Source organism: Rhincodon typus, chromosome 1, assembly GCF_021869965.1.
Source record: "Rhincodon typus isolate 14 chromosome 1, sRhiTyp1.1, whole genome shotgun sequence".
In the NCBI taxonomy this organism is placed as follows: Eukaryota; Metazoa; Chordata; class Chondrichthyes; order Orectolobiformes; family Rhincodontidae; genus Rhincodon; species Rhincodon typus.
This window is the reverse complement of record NC_063332.1, coordinates 48,265,012-48,284,541: the sequence shown is the minus strand read 5'-3', so window position 1 is coordinate 48,284,541 and position 19,530 is coordinate 48,265,012. Positions and strand designations below refer to the sequence as shown.

The 19,530-nt window shown below is 43.7% G+C and overlaps 1 protein-coding gene across 2 annotated transcripts; it reads right to left on the bottom strand.

Annotated features, from left to right (window-relative positions):
- Positions 1–8,189: 8,189 nt before the first annotated feature.
- LOC109911100 (uncharacterized HIT-like protein Synpcc7942_1390) lies at positions 8,190–19,189 on the bottom strand. Of its 2 annotated transcripts, none has more exons than XM_020510365.2 (5): positions 18,911–19,189; positions 14,759–14,914; positions 13,401–13,505; positions 11,934–12,006; positions 8,190–8,392 (listed from the first exon to the last, which is right to left on the bottom strand). In XM_020510365.2, the coding sequence occupies exons 1-5, from the start codon at positions 19,016–19,018 to the stop codon at positions 8,301–8,303; spliced, it is 534 nt and encodes a 177-aa protein (XP_020365954.1). In that variant the 5' UTR covers positions 19,019–19,189; the 3' UTR covers positions 8,190–8,300. The 2 variants fall into 2 exon arrangements, with proteins under 2 accessions (XP_020365954.1, XP_048452856.1); XM_048596899.1 differs by lacking the exon at positions 18,911–19,189 and adding an exon at positions 18,597–18,785.
- Positions 19,190–19,530: the final 341 nt, after the last annotated feature.

Sequence of the window (19,530 nt, the reverse complement as noted above, 5' to 3'; positions counted from 1 at the left end):
TGCTTTACAAGTAGACCCCTGAGTCCACTCATCAGCATCCTGGAACAAGATCTTACTCCTAAAAATAGTATGGACCCACTGTTCCTTAAGAGGAACCTTATTTGCCACGAAAACTTCAATTTCCCTTTCTTTTACATAATTTTGTTATCTCTCTATCTTCAACCCTCCTGATAACTCGCCAGTCGTAAATTTCTCTGGTCCATCATGTTTATTATAGCTTCAATAGCCAAAGGCAGTTCTAACAACAGAATATACCTAATATTCTTTATTAAGGCAAGGTACACTACAAAAATCTTACTCATACAATGTTTACAATCCAAAGTAAAACCTTTCATGTATACTTGCCCGAACATCAGACCAGAACTGATGACCAGCCTGCTCTATCCCAACTTTTAGCCATCAATCAGATGTCCTCCTTAAAGATATAAAACAAAGAGGTGGAGATGCTGGAGATCTGAAACAAAATAGAAATTGCTGGAGAAACTCAGCAGGTCTGGCAGCATTTGTGGAGAGAAAGTAGAGTCAATGTTTCAGGCTCATGACCTTTCTTCAGACCATGTCATTCCTGAGCTGGATAATTGCATTGTGAGGCAAGCTTTCTTGTATACTCATTCATTACAAAGAAGCTGGGTGCATTAAACTCCTACACTGTCTAATCTCCATTAGATGATAGGTTTGACCACTGGCAAACATCATAAGCGTGTTATGTTTTTCATGTTGGTTTGATCAATTAACTCATTAGGACTTGCTTGCATCTCCCTCAAAAAGAGGCTTATCTCTTGCTTTTAACAAACTCTGACCTCAGTTTCAGCTTGCTCACATTATTCAGCTCTTTGATGTCATCTAATCAACAGTATAATATTTGCACAACACAATTCCATAATGATCACAAATTCAGCTGATAAATAGTCTGCTGGTCATAGAGTCATAGAGATGTATAGCATGGAAACAGACCCTTCAGTCCAACTCGTCCATGCCAACCAGATATCCTAATAAATCTAGTCCCATCACATCTGATTCACTCTGTTTTTAAACAAAAAAATCAGCATTTTCAGAGTTACTATGGCAGTTCAGTTAATTCCTGTTGAGTTACAATGCTCAATATCCAGTATGCAGTTCTGGTCACCATATTACCAAGAAGGACATGATTGCACTGGAGAGGGTGCAGAGGAGATTCATCAGGATGTTCCTTGGGATGGAAAGTCTCATTTAGGAGGAGAGACTGGATAGGTTGGGTTTGTTTTCCTTGGAGCAGAGGAAACTGAGGGAGGATCTGATAGAGGTATACAAAACCATGAGAGGCATAGATAGGGTAGATAGTGAGAATCTCTTCCCCATGGCAAACGTGTCAGAGACCAGAGGGCAGAAGTTTAAGGTGAGGAGTAAGTGGCTTAGAGGGGATCTGAGGAAAACAGAAATATGCTGCCTAAGAGGGTGATGGAGATAAGTACTCTTGCAACATTTGAGAAGCATCTGGATGAGCACTTAAAATGCCAGGGCTAGTGTAGCTGGACGGACCACTCAAAACGGATAACAAACCAAGCATGCTGGGAAATCAAGCCAAGCATTGGCCTAAGATAACAAGGTGTAGAGCTGGATGAACACAGCAGGCCAAGCAGCATCAGAGGAGCAGGAAAGCTGATGTTTCGGGCCTAGACCCTTCTTCAGAAATGGGTATCTGTGCAAAGAAACCGAAAAAAACAAGCTGCAGACCCAGACAGGCAGGCTGCAGTTACAGACAGCACAATACACAATTGACTAAGCCTATTTACCGGGACAATAAGAAACATCAAGCTGTTTCCAGAACAAAGGGACACCTCACACTCTCATCTGGGAGGCCTACTTGACTTATGTGCCCCTGACACTTTCAGAAATGGAGGACCAAAGAACACCCCACTGCCTGATAGGGTCTGATCAATCAGGGTAATCAATTCCTGATTGATCCATTGTTGGGAATCAAAGATCCTCCCAAAGGGGTGTGGAAGCTTCCAAGGATGAGAATCACGTAACAGCACCCTTGGGAGCGGTAACTCAAGACCAACCAACCACTGTATGAAGAGGTGCCCCTTGGACCACTAGGAGAAGAAGACCAGACGAATATCACCACATGGATCAAGGCCAAGGTCTAGTGTGGTGATGTTTGATCATTCCAAGTTAAGTTAAAGTACAAGATACTGACTTAGATTTACAGTATTAATTGTCAGATTTATTGTACTAATTGTTAGTTTGCAGCATAATTGATATTATAGTATTAATTGTGTTATAACCAATAAATATCATTCCTTTTTTTTCTTTATTCATTCACAGGATGAGGGCATTGCTGACCAGGTAGCATTTATTGCCCATCCCTAATTGCCCAGAAAGCAGTTAAGAATCAACCACATTGCTGTGGGTCTGGAGTCACATGTAGGCCAGACCAGGTAAGGATGGCAATTTCCTTCCCTAAAGGATATTAGGGAACAAGGTGGATTTTTCCTCTAACAATCAACAATGGATTCATGGCCATCATTAGATTCTTAATTCCAGATATTTGTTGAATTCAAATTCCACCGTCTGTCACGGTGGGATTTGAACCCAGGTCCCCAGAATATTAACTGGGTCTCTAGATTAACAGTCCAGTGATAATAGGCCATTGCCTCCACCATTGCCTCATATTACTATTAAGAGTTGACTCTCAGTCCTTTGCAGGATATATGGACTAAACACACTGTGTGCCGAGCGCAACAATAGAATGTTATGGACTAAGTGCAGGTAAATGGGATTAGTATAGTTTGGCGTTTGTTGGTTGACATGGATATGATGGGCTGAAGGGCCTGTTTTTATGCTGTATGGCTCTTTGATTCTACAAATGCGTACACACATTCCTTCAGTAAAACACAGAAACACTTTAAAACCAGTAACCTTTCCATTCAATAGGTCACCGCTGGGATTAATACATTTTCTCCACATTTCATTCAAAACTTCATTTCAGCTAAACCAGCAAATTTAGGTTAATATCTACAACAGTGAGAAATGATCTGATCAGGACAGCCATTATTACAGGATGGCTTTGATGCACCCTATTTTAGCATCAGCTTTAAATGTGAATAAATGGCTCAGGCCATATCACACAAATGAATTAGATGGTATTTGGTTTCAGTGCTAGTGTAATGTTATGTGCATATACCATACATTGCAAAGACTGGCAGATCAAACACATATCCTCTCAGCTGTTCACAACAAGCAAGGTACTTACCATACTCAACCAGCTTTTGTTTACAAAATTCACAACACTAGATGTGATTTTGCAGTTGGACAACAATCGTGACATAATCTTGAATTTGGACAGAATACACTGACAACCAATTACCATTATCAGGTCAGACTTGGAAGTCTGGCACACCTGCATATATTGTAAACTACAAATATTAATGCACAGGGCTGTGTCCTTTGCAGACAGAAAAAAAATGTACACAAAGTTTAGCAGTTAACTATCAGTTATCATTAATTGGTGCATTCTCCATGGCATTACTTCTACTAATCAGAGTCTATTTAATCAGCACTCTTTTATAGTATAAATGTTGTTTCCCCTTACTTTGATAATTCGCGTATATTGTCCTGACGCATGTAAGATGAAAGCTTCAGCCAAATGAGTCTTTTTTCAACAAAGTTCAATATTACCAAACAACTATCCTATACAAATTATGAGTAACAGGCATAAAAATCGTGAGATTTGAGATCCATAAGCTCCGTTTAAGAAAAATACATACTTAAATAGATTAACAGTTGCTTATAAATCTTAACACTTACATACTTAACCTCTAACAGGTCAGAATTGTTTACAGCATCTGAAAATGCTTAACAAGATTTTTTTTTTAAATTCCCCTTTCTGGATATGATAATGTGCAACATCCCATCACCCACCGCACCATCACATCCTCGGAGGCTATACAGCTTTCGTCAAAAGATATTAAATGCAGAAGCTTGACTTCGCAGCCACCAGATGCTGGACAGGGATGACAGAGGTTGATTCATCGTGTTAATGTATTTATATGTACGTTAACAGCTTGTTAATGTGATATGATTGTGCAACACCTAAGTGGATTGGGCTCTAACTATTCATTTTTAAGTCTTTGCTAGTACTTATGTGTTCATAGTCAATTTACTTATATTGTGCTATTTAATGGATCACTTGTTAGTTTATGTGTTTCATTTTAACCATGTTGTTTCTCAGTGCACTTATTTGTAAGTTATTGATCAATGGATTTGTCCTCATCAGTTGTATATGTGACTGTGCAAACTCATTAATTATCAATGTATCTGCGGCTATCTCTTGTTGCTTATGAATGTATTTGTATATTTGTTCTAGAATACATTCTTGATTTTGCAGGATTTTGAATTGTTTGACTTGTTTCTCTGCTACTTCAAAACCTGCTTCCACTGGATGTGAGGCAGCAACAACTCTCTGGTCTCTCTGGCTGCCGCAGGTAGCCAAGGCAGCAGAGCTAGAACAGGAAAGAGAAACATCAGCACTGAGCTCGAGCCCAGCTCCAGTTTACAACAGAGGATCCCAACACTGACACTGAGAATCCCAACCATGCCTCACCAAACCACCACCTTTCCCCATCCCTAACAAACTGTTATGGGAACTGATGTAAGGAAGGATGGGGGAGTCAGACATAGCTTGGACTACTTTACATATTAACTGAAGATCGGCATCTGTGATGCAATGCATGTCGACAGGAGGCCAAGATGGATCATCCACGCAGCATTTCTAGCTGAAAATTATTGCAAATGCTTCAGCCTTATCATTTGTACTGATGTTACTCCCCTCATTGAGAATGGGGACCTTGGTGGAGCCTCCATCTCCTCCTGTGACTTGTTTATTGTCCACACCATTCCCAACTCGATACAGGCAGGACTACAGATCTTAGATGTGATCCATTGATTGTGGAATCTCTTAACTTTGTCTATCAATTGATGCTTTTCTATATGGCACACAAGCAGTCCTGTTGTTTTGCTTCATTGAGTTGATACTTCATTTTCAGATATGCCTGATACTGCTCCTCGTATGCTCCTTACTCTCTTCATTGATCCAAAATTGACCCCTGTCTTAGTGGTAATGGTTGAATGGGGCATATGCAAATCCATGATTTGTCAAATCATGTTTGAATTTGATTATACTGCTGCTGAAGGCCCACAGTGCTTCATGAATGCTCAGTCTTGCGTTTCTAGATCTGCTGCAAAGTCATACAGTACAGAAATAGACCCCTTGGTCCAACTCATCCACGGTGACTAGACATCCCCCATCTGACCTAGTCCCATCTAAACCTATCCCTCTAAACCCTTCCTATTCATGTACCCATCCGGATGCCTTTTAAATGTAATCATACCTGTCTCCACCACTTCCTCTGGTAGTTCATTCCATACACGCACCACCCTCTGCATGAATGTTATCCCTGAGGTCCTTTATAAATCTTTCCCCTCTCACCTTAAACCTGTATCCACTAGTTTTGGACTCCCCCACCCTGGAGAAAAGACCTTAGCTATTCACCCTATCCATACTCCTCATGATTTTATAAACCTTTATAAGGTCACACCTCAGCCTCCGATGCTCTAAGGAAACGAAATAGGCTTATTCAACCTTTCCCTATAACTCAAATCTTCCAGTCCCAGTTTCACAACGCCTTTCCTACAGAAGAGCAAGCAGAATTAATCACTGAATTCCTAAAATAGTCTCACCAATGTGCTGTACAACTACAATATGACATCCCAACTCCTATACTCAATGCCCTGACCAATGAAGGCAAGCATGCCAAATGCCTCCATCACCACCCTGTCCACCTGTGACTCCATTTTCAAGGAAATATGAACCTACACCCCTTGATCTCTTTGTTCGGCAACACACCCCAGGGCCCTACCATTAACTGTATAAGTCCTGCCCTGGTTTGCCTTACCAAAATGCAACACCTCACATTTATCTAAATTAAATTCCATCTGCCACTCCTGGGCTCATTGGTCCATCTAATCAAGGTCCCGTTGTACATATATTTACTCCTATATTCACTTCCAAATCATTTTTATAAATGTTTAAAATCTATCCCTTTTAGCATGATGATAGTGCCACATAACACACTGAAAAATGAAAAGAGAAATTCATCTCCACAAGAGACGTGCCCTGGTCATTGATACTAATACTGCCATAGCAGGTCATATGCTGCAGGCAGGTTAATAATAAATAAGTCAGCAAAGTTGTTCTCTCTTATTGGTTCCTTCACCACCTGCAACAAATACAAACTAGCAGCTATGTCATTTGAGACTCCACCAGCTCTGTCAGTAGTGATGCTGCCAAGCCATTCTTGATGATGGACATTGAAGCCTACACGCAGAATATATACTGCCACTCAGCTTCTTGCAAGGATTTTTCAACATGAAAGCTTCATTGATTTAGCAACTGAAGAAGCTGATTGATGGATGGGGGAGATGGTAGTGGTGATACATGGTAATCAGTACGAGTTTTCCTTGCCTATGCTTGACTTGTTGCCTTTAGACTTCATGGAGTCAATGTTGAGGACTCCCAGGCAACTCCTTCCTAATTATGTAGTACTGTACCACCATCTCTGCCAGGCCTGACCTGTCAGTAGGACAGATATACCCAGAAGGTGCTGTCTGGAATATTGTTTCTCAGGTATGATTCATGATTATGACCATACCAGGCTGTTGCTTGACTAGACTATGAAACAACTCTCTCAATTTTGACACCAGCTCCCAGACGTTGGTAAGGTAGACTTTTTAGGGTAAATAGACTAGTTTGCCATTATTATTTCCAGTGCCTAAGTTGATGCCATGTGGTCCATTTGATTTCATTCCTTTGAGATCTTTTAGCAGTGTGATATCATTGAATGGCTTACTAGGCTATTTCAGAGTGCAGTTAAGAGTCAAATACTTTGCTGTGTTTCTAGAGCCACATGTAGATCAGACCAGGTAAGGATGGCAGATTTCCTTCTCTAAAGGACGTTGGAGAACGAGACGGATTTTACAACAATCGTTTCATGGTCATGATTAGCGTTTAACTCCAGATTTGTAAATCAAATTTCTCCAGTCTGAAGAAGGGTCTAGACCCAAAATGTCAGCTTTCCTGCTCCACTGATGCTGCCTGGCCTGCTGTGTTCCTCCAGCTCTATACCTTGTTATCTCAGATTCTCCAGCACCTGCAGTTCCTACTATCTCTGTGGCTAAAAGATGCTTGGGGCTAATTCCCCACGATCAACATCCTGGGGGTTATCATTGACCAGGAACTGACAAAGCAGCCCGCTTGATTGACACCATGCCCACAGATATTCATTCCCTCTACCACTGATACAGAGTGGCAACAGCATGTACTGTTTCCAAGATGCACTGCAGAAATTCACCAAGGCTCCTCGTACAGAACTTTCCAAACCCATGATCAACACCAAACCCATGATCACTAAAAGGGCAACGGCAGGTGATACATGAGAACACCATCAGCCTCAGGTTCCCCTCCAAGCTACCACTGTTCTGATTTGGAAATATTATGTCGTTCTATTATTGTCACGGGGTCAATATGTTGCAACTCCCTCTTGAACAACATGTTGTTGTACCTACTTCAAACGGACTGCAGTGGTTCAGGAAAACAGCTCACCGCCATCTTTTAAAGGGAATTTGGGATGAGCAATACCCGCTGGCCCAGCCAGTAAAGCCTGCACTGCCTGAGTGAATTGTTAAAAAAAATCATTATTGTAATACATAATCAGTTTTCTTTAGCACTGAATTCTGACAAAAATATGATATATTTGTCAGAAAGTAGGCTAACACTCCATTGCACGATAAAAATAATATTCATAATCACTGGGAGGGAGGCATGGACACTATCAGGATTTAAAATGGGGTCTGAGTTCTCTTCTCCCTTTCTATGATGTGCTGGATGGACAGTGGGAAACAGGGAAGGATAGGGTAGTACATGCAACCCTCCTACCTCATACTAATTAGAGGGCAGTCACCCAAAACATTAAAGCAGAGCGAGCTGGCAAAGTGGAAACTGGTTTGAGCCTGAAGCTTACGCTAGAGCCCCCAGAGTATAACCCAGCCCACACTTACAACAGTGATGTTACTCACTATGAGGAATCACAACCTTAATTTTCAAATTTTATAATCTAGAACTCAACAATGACCGAACAGGATACATATTCTGCATTGGTAGAAAAATCAGTTATTTATTTCCAAGCAAGTGTTTCAGAGTAAATGTTTTAATAGAATGAAACACAAATTCAGAACTCAATGACAGAGTCAGTCATATTCTTCTAACCAGGTGGCCACCTCATCTGACGTCCTCCAATCACGTGGATGTGTAAGTGGTAAACAGACTGCGCTCCGTTCTTCCCGTCATTAATCACTAACAAAAAACAAAAAGCAATTGCTTTAAGAGAAAGTGGCGCTAGGAAAATATGGCCAGAGTACCTGCTTCAGATGTTTGTCATTGTGATAAATGCCCTCAAGTAAAACTGTCCCACATGAGAATCCTGCCTTTCAGCAGCGCAATCTCCATTAGGCTCATTTATCAGCCACTTTACACCCATTAGCTCTGGAACTTTAGAATGAAATCAGACTCACATGCCTCTCCCGAAAACCTCCTGGAAAATCCTGTTAGCATTATCAGGGAAGGGGAGATATTTGTGGTTGTCCATCACTTGGATGCAACATCAAGGTATTTGGTGTCAGTAAAGGGGGTTGGCTGAAAATTACCTGCCTGCCATTTAGCCACACTCGATTGAATGCGCAGTTAATAACTGTAATGTAATACTAGAAAAAAACCATAATATATAGGAGCAGAACTAGGCCATTCAGCCCATCAAGTCTGCTCTGCCATTCGATCATGGCTGCTATGTTTCTCAACCCCATCTTCTTGGCCTTTCCCCATAACCTTGGATCCCCTTACCAATCAAGAACCTATCTGTCTATTTCTTAAACACACTCAATGACTTGGCCTGTGCAGCCCTCTGTGGCAATGAGTTTCACAGATTCACCACCCTCTAGTTGAAGAAATTCCTTATTTCAGTTCTAAAGATTGGTCCCTTCACTCTGAGTTTGTATCTCGGGTCCTCTTCTCCACGTCCTCTCTATCCAGGCCTCTCAGTATTCTAGAAGTTTCAATCAGATTCCACCCTCATCTTTCTAAACTCTATTGAGTACAGATCCAGAGTCCTCAGCTGCTCCTCATATGACAAGCCCTTCATTGTGCAAGCATTCTTATGAACCTCTTCTGGACCCCCTCCACTGCCATTACATCCTTCCTTAGATATGGGGCGCAAAACTGCTCACAATATTCTAAATGTGGTCTGACTAGAGCCTTTTACAGCCTCAGCAGGACATCTCTGCCCTTGTAGCCGAGCCCTTTTGAAATGAATGCTAATGTTGCATTTGCCTTCCTGACTGCCAAATGAACCAGCGTGTTAACCTGGAGAGAAACCTGAACGAGGACCCTCCAGTCCCTTCAGATTTCTGAAGCCTTGCCCCATTTAGTAAACAGTCTACGCCTGTATTCTTCTGACCAAAGTGCATAACCCCACACTTTCCCACATGGTATTCCATATGTCACATCTTTGCCCACTCTCCTAGCCTGTCCAAGTCATTCTGCAGCCTCCCCGATTCCTCAACATTACCTGACCCTCCAACTATCTTTCTGTCATCTGCAAACTCAGCAACAATGCTCTAAGTTCCTTCCTCCAGATTGCTAATGTATAACATGAGGAGCTGTGGTCCCAACACAAACAGCTGTGGAACTCCACGAGTCACTGGCTGCCACCCCAAAAAAGACCCCTCTATCCCCACTCTCTGCCTTCTGCCAGTCAGCCAGTTCTCTGATCATGTCAGTACTTTGCCCCTCACACCATGGGCTCTTAATTAGCTTCACAGAAATGGAATAAAGGTAATTTGTGTTAGTTGTAAAGTAGTTTGTTTCTCCTGCAACGTTTTGTGAGCCAGGAGGAGTTTCCCTCCAATACTTTTCTGGAGATGATGACTTGCACTGGAGTCTATTTTCATAGATTAAATCAGCCCTCAATTACCCCTTCGCCATTGTCCATGTATACTGAGGAGCCAGTGTATAACTTGCTGATCAGCCATAATGTGTCAGATATCAGCTATGGGACACTGCATTGTAACCTAATCCTATTCGCAGTTGACTGGATAGCTGCTCCTGGAATACAATGGCTCGAAGAAAAAGTTAATATGGGGCAGAAATTTGTTCATAAAGCTGAGGTTTTTTTGCTCATAACATTTATCTGTGAGTTAACAGCTAATAAAAAATATATCCACAACTTCTAGGTATACAACACATATCGGCATGCGAGACAGTCTAATTGGATTAACAATGTAATCCAAAAAATAACTTGGAACTTTGCCCTCCACATCTACTTGAAATTTACCTGGATCTGGAGAAATACAAAGCAAGCTAGACCAGAGGCCCCCAGACAAAAGTTTTTTTTTACCGCCAATCCATACACGGACAATAATGAATATTGGCCCCATAACATCCTGCTAACCACAAGGATACTTAGGATTTCATGTGCAGAACATACATTCCCAACATTTACATAAAACAAAAAAAGATGATAAAGTAACTTATGGCAAAGCCCTATCATTCACTTTTGTTCCCAACAATGTATCCGCTATTTCTTCTATTGGAGTGTGTGTGGAATGTTTTTCAAGCCCAATTAGAACAGAATCCCTACAGCATGGAAACAGGCCATTCAGCCCAACATGTCCACACCAACCCTTTGAAGGGCATTCCACCCAGACCCACATCTCTGTATCTATCTATCTATCAACAGACCCTATCCCTGTAACCCTACATTTCCCATGGCTAACGCACTTAACCTACAGACCCCTGGGCACTATGGATAACTTAGCATGGCCAAACCACTGAACTTGCACATCTTTGGACTGTGGGAGGAAACCAGAGCACCTGGTCGAAATCCACGCAGACATAGGGAGAACGTGCAAACTTCACACAGTCACCCAAGGTCAATTGGCCAGATGAGAGTCCCACCTCATACTAATGAAAGGGCAGTCACCCAAAATATTAAAGCAGAGCGAGCTGGCAAAGTGGAAACTGGTTTGAGCCTGAACCTTACGCTAGAGCCCCCAGAATATAACCCAGCCCACACTTACAACAGTGATGTTACTCACAATGAGGAATCATAAGAAATAAATGTCTTTAAGAACCATTACAACCATCACAAGCTCAATTTTAAATTTTATAATCTAGAACTCAATAATGACAGAACAGGATACATATTCTGCATTTGTAGACAAATCAGTTACTTATTTCCAAGCAAGTGTTTCAAAGTAAATGCTTTAATAGAATGAAACACAAAATCAGCATTCAATGACAGAGAGCCAGTCTGTCCCATATCTTTCTAAATGACAAGTATGACGGAAGTTGGGGGTGAGAGAATTTCTCAGTATCTTGTTATCTGTGTATACTTTAAAAGGTACAACTAACTGAGTGCCTGTACAAAGTGCAATGTTTATGATTGCTGGTAACACATTAATGAAAACAAATTCAACAGGTTCTCCTGAGTGTTACAAATCTTAAAATTTAAACAAATCACCAATTTCCAAAATGTACCCTTTCCTACTTGTCTGTACCAGCTGCCATTGTTTTACACTTTTTGTGTGTGTGTGTGCACGTGCGCGAATGTATGCCTGTAGGTGAAAGGTGCTGTTCACATTTAAAACAGTATATCTTATTTTCTGGGCAGATTATCCGACCAGGAAAGTACACAACAGATATGATTGTGTAGCTGTCCCTATCTCTGACCTGGGGTCAAAATGGAAGTCAGTAAAACTATTAAGTTTACTACAACAGATACTTAAAAATTATTACATCCTCCATTCCTTAAACAGACACTTCAATTTATTCATAGACTTACCCACTCTGTACCCATCTGTGAGCCCTTCTTTCTTTGCAAGGTCTTTAGCCACTATCAGTAGATGCCCCAGCAGCTGTTTGCACAACAAGGAGAACAAACTTTATATCATAGGAAAAAGATCGCTGACTGGTTAAACTCACACATACAGATTTTAACATTTGATACAACACAACTATAAAATAAATATTTTATTTCACTGCTGCAGTCTATCCTTTCTGCTGTAAGCAAACCTACACAAACTTTTCACAATACTCTTCAGTTTGAGCAATTTATTTATACAGCACGTTTAGGAACACAAGAATTAGGAGCAGGAGTACGCAACTCAGCCCCTTGAACCTGCTCCACCATTAAATACAATCATGGCTGATCTCATTTCAGCCTCAACTCCACTGTCCTGCCAACTCTCTATAACCTTTCAACACATTGAGGTGTCAAAACATTTCAGAGTCCTTTGTCACTAAGCAAAACTTGACAGTGAGCCACATAAGGAGATATAAGATGGATCACCTAAAGCTTGATCAAAGATGTGTCCTGAAGGTGGAAAGTGAGGTAGAGATGGAGCGGTCAAATATGGAAATTCCATAGCTAGTGCCTAAACAATTGAAAGCATGGCTGCTAATGGTAAAGCGGTGAAAATTTGAGATGTACAGGAGGAGTCCAGATATTCTAGAGGTTATGGAGGCTTGAAAAAGTTCCAGTGAAAGGGAGATTCGAGGGTTTGGGGTAGGAAAGACGGTAGGTTTGAAGTGCAGGCAGTAGAGGGATTTCAAGATAATTATGTGAAATTTAATACGGAGAGGTTGCAACACAGAAAGCTAGCACAAGTTATTGAGCATAAGGGTGGTGAATGAAAAGGACTTGACATGAATTCAGACTCAATTTTAAAAAGCTCAATGTTCAGTAATTCTAAAAAGACAGTCGATACTTGAAAATAATCAAAACTTCTGTGTTTAAATAAACTGTTCCTTTGGGCTATCATAAAATGCAGCTGAAACAACCATTTAGTGGATTTTTAGTGACATTGTTGGCAACATCTCTCATCTTCTGCTCTTCTGAAGTGTGCCATAACAGCTTCAGATAGGAATAAGAAGCCTTCTGGTACCTTGCCCAATTCTTCATCTGTAATCCTTGGTTTAGTGTCAGCAGGCCTATCACAACCTATTCAACTGCAGGATACATTGTGACCAGAAATCTAAGCTGTTGATGCATCTCAATATTTGCCTTGCAGTTGTCTCCACTGGGATTATGTAGGTATCTGTATTTGATGAATAATTCTGGAAACAGAAACCCTAGCCAACTATTTCCTCACAGGCTCACTTTGTTAAGGCCAGCTGTACTAGCTCTCGTTGAGAAATGCTAGTGCAGCACTGACCAGGGATCAAAACTATTCTGGCCTTAATCGCCTCAGTAACGTTTCCACTTATCACCAAACTGTAAGAGCATTATATTCTACATATATTTCCCTACCTCTTTGTCATCATCTGCTGTCTCACTCATTCGTGGTATAGGGATTTTGGGTATGACAAGGAAATGAACTGGACCCTGAGGATTCACATCTCTGAAAGACATGCACTGTAGAGAAGAACAAGAATCAATAAACAGTAGCATAAAATCAATATAAAGGAAAATACTGTAAAGGGGAAATTTAGAATCAAGTCCTCTACCCCACCTTCTGGTCCTAAGAGGTAAGAAAGCTTAAGCACTTGATTTGTTCTCTTAGAATCAAACTGTTGTGATCATGTAACACAGTGAAATCATTTATGACAAGGAACAGGGAGTACAGTACCCACAGTAATTACTCTAGATGAAAGTAGAACACTGCAAATGCTGATAATCTGAAATACAAATCTCCAAATGCTAGCAATGCTCAGCTGGTGAGGTCGCAGTTGTGCAGAGAAACAGCTATTGTTTCAGGTCAATGATGTAATTGTCTGAAAGAAGATAGTTAACCTGCAACATTGGACTCAAATTTCCCAACCCCAAAGAAGATGGGATTTAGAGGAGGGGAGGAGTGATAGGAAAGTTAAGGGAGATTTAATAATTCCACAGATTCCTTTCCCAGGGGCAGGATACCATTGAAATTTGCTGCCTATTCCAAAAGGGCAGGCAATGAAGCTTAGAGAGGCCCTAATTAAGACCGCTGCGCTACATATTTCCAGTATTAGATAGCACCCATGGTGTGTCAGGAGCACAGAAATGGACTGTTCACAGTAGGTGGTCCAAGCTGTCACCCAACTGATTTCTTTGCCAGCAGTAATTCACCAAAGGGAGTTAATCCCAGGCAGCATCCACTTCACAGAGACTGTTGTGTTTACTAATTCTTGCTCTGCCTCAATAGTAACTGCTTCCTCTCACAGAAGGTGACTCCATGGCATCACTTTCACTCCTGGTCCTGGCCAAGCATTACCAACACAGCAAAGGCAGTCCTCCACAGAGGGCAGGCTGCTTGGACTTTCCACTGCTGGATTCCCAAATTAGACTTGGCTCTTGCAGGCGAATTGCTAACTGGCTGCCTCCAGGGAGGTTACATCTGATTTCTCAACACTCTCAGTTCCAGGCCTCAGTGTTGAGCCTGACATCACATTTACAGCAAAATTCAGCCCGTTAAGTTAAATTCTGTCTCCACAGATGCTGCCGGGCCTATTGAGCATTTCCAGCATTCTCTAATTACCTATGACATTTAATTCATAAATTTGTCTGCATAAAAATGACTGAATTCTAAAATGATTCATTGTGCCATTATGAAAATTTCACAATAATTTGTGGAAAGAAGTGCGCTCCAGGAGGCCTTTACAACAAGTGAACAATGCATTCAGTAAATATACCTGATCATCTTCGTATATAACGTCAGCTGGAAGTGACTTATCAATAATTTTTGAGAATAATGTAGGTGGTTGGTTTCCATATTTCTTATTCGCACTGTCAGCCAATGTTGCTTTAGGGACATCCCTGCCATTTACTTTAGATAAACAGCAGTCTTTCTAAAATTGAAAAAGGAGATGTCAGGGTTTAATAATATATATACATTGCTGCTCACTGTGTGTAAGTGTGTCACTCTGTGCCTGCAGCTTCCCCACAATACTGTAATGAAGCTTAACTGCAAAGAGTGGTTTAACATTTGTAGTTTTCATGGGTGCTATTATTATTTTATTCTTGTTCTTCAGAATCTGGGTGTTGCTTAACTGGGAGACAATGAAGGTTAGTGAGCACAGGGGTGGTGGATGGGTAAATGGGACTTGATGGGAGTTAAGAAATGACAGTAGAGTTTTGGATGACCTCAAGTTTACGCAGGATAGAATGGAGAAGGCCAGCCACAAATATGTTGGAATAGGCCGACACAGTGGTTAGTACTGCTGCCTCACAGCGCCAGGGACCTGGGTTCGATTCCACCTTTGGATGACTGTGTGGATTTTGCACATTCTCCCCATGTCTTCACAGATTTCCTCCCATTGTCCAAAGATGTGCAGGTTAGGTGGATTGGCTATGCTAAATTGCACCAGAGATGTGCAGGCTATGTAGATTAGCCATGGGAAATGCCAGGTTACACTAGTGGAGTGGATTTGGGTGGGATGCTCTTTGGAGGGTCAGTGTGGACCTAATGGGTCCAAAGGCCTGCTTCCACACTGTAGGGATTCTTTGATTCCATTCAAGACAAAGGAAACAAAGACATGGAAGGACAGTGATGGATGGGCAATATATGCTGGCCCAGCCAGTGACACCCAGATCCCATGAATGAACAAAAAGGACATTAGATGAGGATATTATCAGCATATGAGCTGAGGAAGAGTTGAACTGGATAATGTTTGAGTACGTACTCTTAGTAACGAGTGTTTGGAAGTTCATCTTGAGGTCAGATATGAAACCAAGGTTATTTATCAATCTGGTGCAGCCTTGTACAGTTACAAAGAGGAACAGGTTCAGTAGTTGGAACCATATGTTTAGTTGTAACAGCAAGTGCTGCAGAAACTCAGCAGTTCTAGCAGCATCATCTAGCATCACGCCACAGCCTTGAAACGACAATGTTCAAGCTTCTTTCAATTCTGAAGAAGTCATACTGGATTCTAAATGTGAACTCAGTATTTCTCTCTACAGACGCTGCCCGACCTGCTAACTTTCTCCAGCACTTTATGTTTTATTTCAGTGTCTTTGCAAGTTCTGTTTCCAATGTCTATCCAGTCACCGTCCACCCTTTTTGAAGAGACAGTAGGAACTGCAGATGCTGGAGAATCTGAGATAACAAGGTGTAGAGCTGGATGAACACAGCAGGCCAAGCAGCATCAGAGGAGCAGGAAGGCTGACGTTTCGGGCCGAGACCCTTCTTCAGAAATGGGGGAGGGGAAGGGGGATCTGAAATAAATAGGGAGAGGGGGGGAGGCAGATAGAAGATGGATAGAGGAGAAGATAGGTGGAGAGGAGACAGACAGGTCAAAGAGGCGGGGATGGAGCCAGTAAAGGTGAGTGTAGGTGGGGAGTTAGGGAGGAGATAGGTCAGTCCAGGGAGGACGGACAGGTCAAGGAGGCGGGATGAGGTTAGTAGGTAGGAGATGGGGGTGGGGCTTGACGTGGGAGGAGGGGATAGGTGGGAGGAAGGACAGGTTAGGGAGGCGGGGACGAGCTGGGCTGGTTTTGGGATGCGGTAGGGGAAGGGGAGATTTTGAAGCTTGTGAAGTCCATTTTGATACCATTAGGCTGCAGGGTTCCCAAGCGGAATATAAGTTGCTGTTCCTGCAACCTTCGGGTAGCATCATTGTGGCACTGCAGGAGGCCCAGGATGGACATGTCATCTGAGGAATGGGAGGGGGAGTTGAAATGGTTTGCGACTGGGAGGTGCAGTTGTTTAGTGCGAACTGAGCATAGGTGTTCTGCAAAGCGGTCCCCAAGCCTCCGCTTGGTTTCCCCGATGTAGAGGAGGCCACAACGGGAACAGTGGATGCAGTATACCACATTGCCAGATGTGCAGGTGAACATCTGCTTGATGTGGAAAGTCTTCTTGGGGCCTGGGATGGGGGTGATGGGGGAGGTGTAGGGGCAGGTGTAGCACTTCCTGCGGTTGCAGGGAAAAGTGCCGGGTGAGGTGGGGCTGGAGGGGAGTGTGGAGCAGATAACGGAGTCACGGAGAGAGTGGTCCCTCCGGAAAGCAGATAGGGGTGGGGAGGGAAAAATGTCTTTGGTGATGGGGTCGGACTGCAGATGGCGGAAGTGTCGGAGGATGATGCGTTGGATCCGGAGGTTGGTGGGGTGGTACGTGAGGACAAGGGGGATTCTGTTTTTGTTGTTATTGCGGGGAGGGGATGTGAGGGATGAGTTGCGGGAAATGCAGGAGACACGGTTGAGGGCATTCTCGACCACTGAGGGGGGGGGGAGGTTGCGGTCCTTGAAAAACGAGGACATCTGAGATGTATGGGAGTGGAATGCCTCAGCCAGGGAGCAGATGCGGCGGAGGCGAAGGAATTGGGAATAGGGGATGGCATTTTTGCAGGTGGGTGGGTGGGAGGAGGTGTATTCTAGGTAGCTGTGGGAGTTGGTGGGCTTGAAATGGATATCGGTTCTACGTGGTTGCCGGAGATGGAGACAGAGAGGTCCAGGAAGGAGAGAGAGGTATTAGAGATGGTCCAGGTGAACTTAAGGTTGGGGTGGAAGGTGTTGGTGAAGTGGATGAACTGTTCAAGCTCCTCGTGGGAGCACAAGGCAGCGCCGATACAGTCATCAATGTGACGGAGGAAGAGGTGGGGTTTAGGGCCAGTGTAGGTACGTAAGAGGGATTGTTCCACTTAACCTACAAAGAGGCAGGCATAGCTTGGGCCCATGCGGGTACCCATGGCCACCCCCTTTGTCTGTAGGAAGTGGGAGGAATTGAAAGAGAAGTTGTTCAGGGTGAGGACGAGTTCGGCTAAGCGGGTGAGGGTGTCAGTGGAGGGGGGACTGGTCAGGCCTGCAGGACAGGAAGAAGTGGAGGGCCTTTAGGCCATCTGTATGGGGAATGCAGGTGTATAGGGACTGGGCGTCCATGGTAAAGATGAGGTGTTGGGGACTGGGGAATTGAAGTTCTGGAGGAGGTGGAGGGCGTGGGTGGTGTCATGGACGTAGGTAGGGAGTTCCTGGACCAAGGGGGAGAAAATGGAGTCCAGATAGGTGGAGATAAGTTCGGTAGGGCAGGAGCAGGTGGAGACAATGGGTCGACCAGGGCAGTCAGGTTTGTGGATTTTGGGAAGGAGATAGAAACGGGCGGTGCAGGGTTGGGGAATGATCAGGTTGGAGGCTGTGGGTGGGAGGTCACATGAAGTGATGAGGTTGTGGATGTTTTGGGAGATGATGGTTTGGTGGTTGGGGGTGGGGTCATGATCAAGGGGGCGGTAGGAGGAGGTGTCAGAGAGTTGGCGCCTGCCCTCGGCGATGTAGAGGTCAGTGAGCCATACTACAACTGTGCCTCCCTTGTCCGTGGGTTTTATGGTGAGGTTGGGATTGGAGCGGAGGGCTGCACGTTCTGCGGGGGAGAGGTTGGAGTGGGTGAAAGGGGTGGAGAGGTTGAGGCGATTGCTGTCTCGACGGCAGTTGGAGATGAAGAGGTCGAGGAAGGGTAGGAGGCCTTGGGGTGGTGTCCAGGGGGAGGGGGGGGGTGTTGGAGGCGTGAGATGGGATCAGTAGAGGGAGGGTTAGGCTCACGGTTAAGGCTTGGTTTCCACTTGAGCACCAAACAAAACTCAGGCCGACTGACATTGTTGTTTGCAAGCAGAAAATCAAACAGCAGGTTCCTATCCACCGCGGGGACCTCTGGCCAGCAATGAGTCCTGTCTCCCCTCGGCTTCAGGATGTTACAAGCTGAGCTACAGTCTATCGCAGCCTTGGAGAAGTAGCAGAGCCTGCACTCTCAGTGGGCACCGCGGTGTGATTGACAGCTCTCTGTGACTGCTGAATGGTCTGAGGAGCCGTCAATCAAACCCGCCCTCTGTGGCGTTGCTGGGCCTTTTGCTTCCTACCTGCCCCCAGCCACCACCGAGTCCTCCGTCCAGCAGCGCCCGCCTCACAGGCACAAAGCCCGACTCCGAGAAGCGCCTGGGCAGTCTCAATGCAAACAGTGCGCTCATCGTCTCCGGCACAGTCTGCAGTTCAATCTCCCCGCACTCTGACAGACCCTTCTAACAGCAGCGATATAGTCGGTGTTACACCCGCTGGTTGGTTAGCTCTAACCACGTGAAACTAGACAGAGAGTGAGCTATACCCGGGACTTAAATCTATGGCCAGGGGAAAGAAAGTATGACAGAACGAAACCGATTTTAAAGTGCCCCTGCCCCCCAATCATATTAGTGCAAATATGCTTGGGCATTGACGGCCATCAGCCTGGTGAAAAAAAACACTCCTTAGTTTACCTGAAACACATTGGTCTTCCAAGTTGTCCTGAATGGAGTGCTGCAGACTGGCACATTTCTAAGGTTCAGGACTACGTGCTAAGCGATAATTTATACCTTGGACAACTGTTACTAAGGTAATGGTAGGGAAAAGCCAGCAGCTATTCTTTCTGCCCTAACGTACTAAGGGACTTCGAGAAGCATTTTTAGCTTCCATTGAAATGTATATAGTTTCTTTTCATATTCAGTAA

Coding starts and splice junctions, on each gene's coding strand:
- LOC109911100 (XM_020510365.2), bottom strand. CDS start 19,018: ATGAGCGCACTGTTTGCATTGAGACTGCCCAGGCGCTTCTCGGAGTCG. Junction 13,506..14,758: donor TTATATACGAAGATGATCAG/GTATATTTACTG, acceptor TCTTCTCTACAG/TGCATGTCTTTCAGAGATGT. Junction 12,007..13,400: donor CAGCAGATGATGACAAAGAG/GTAGGGAAATAT, acceptor TTGTGCAAACAG/CTGCTGGGGCATCTACTGAT.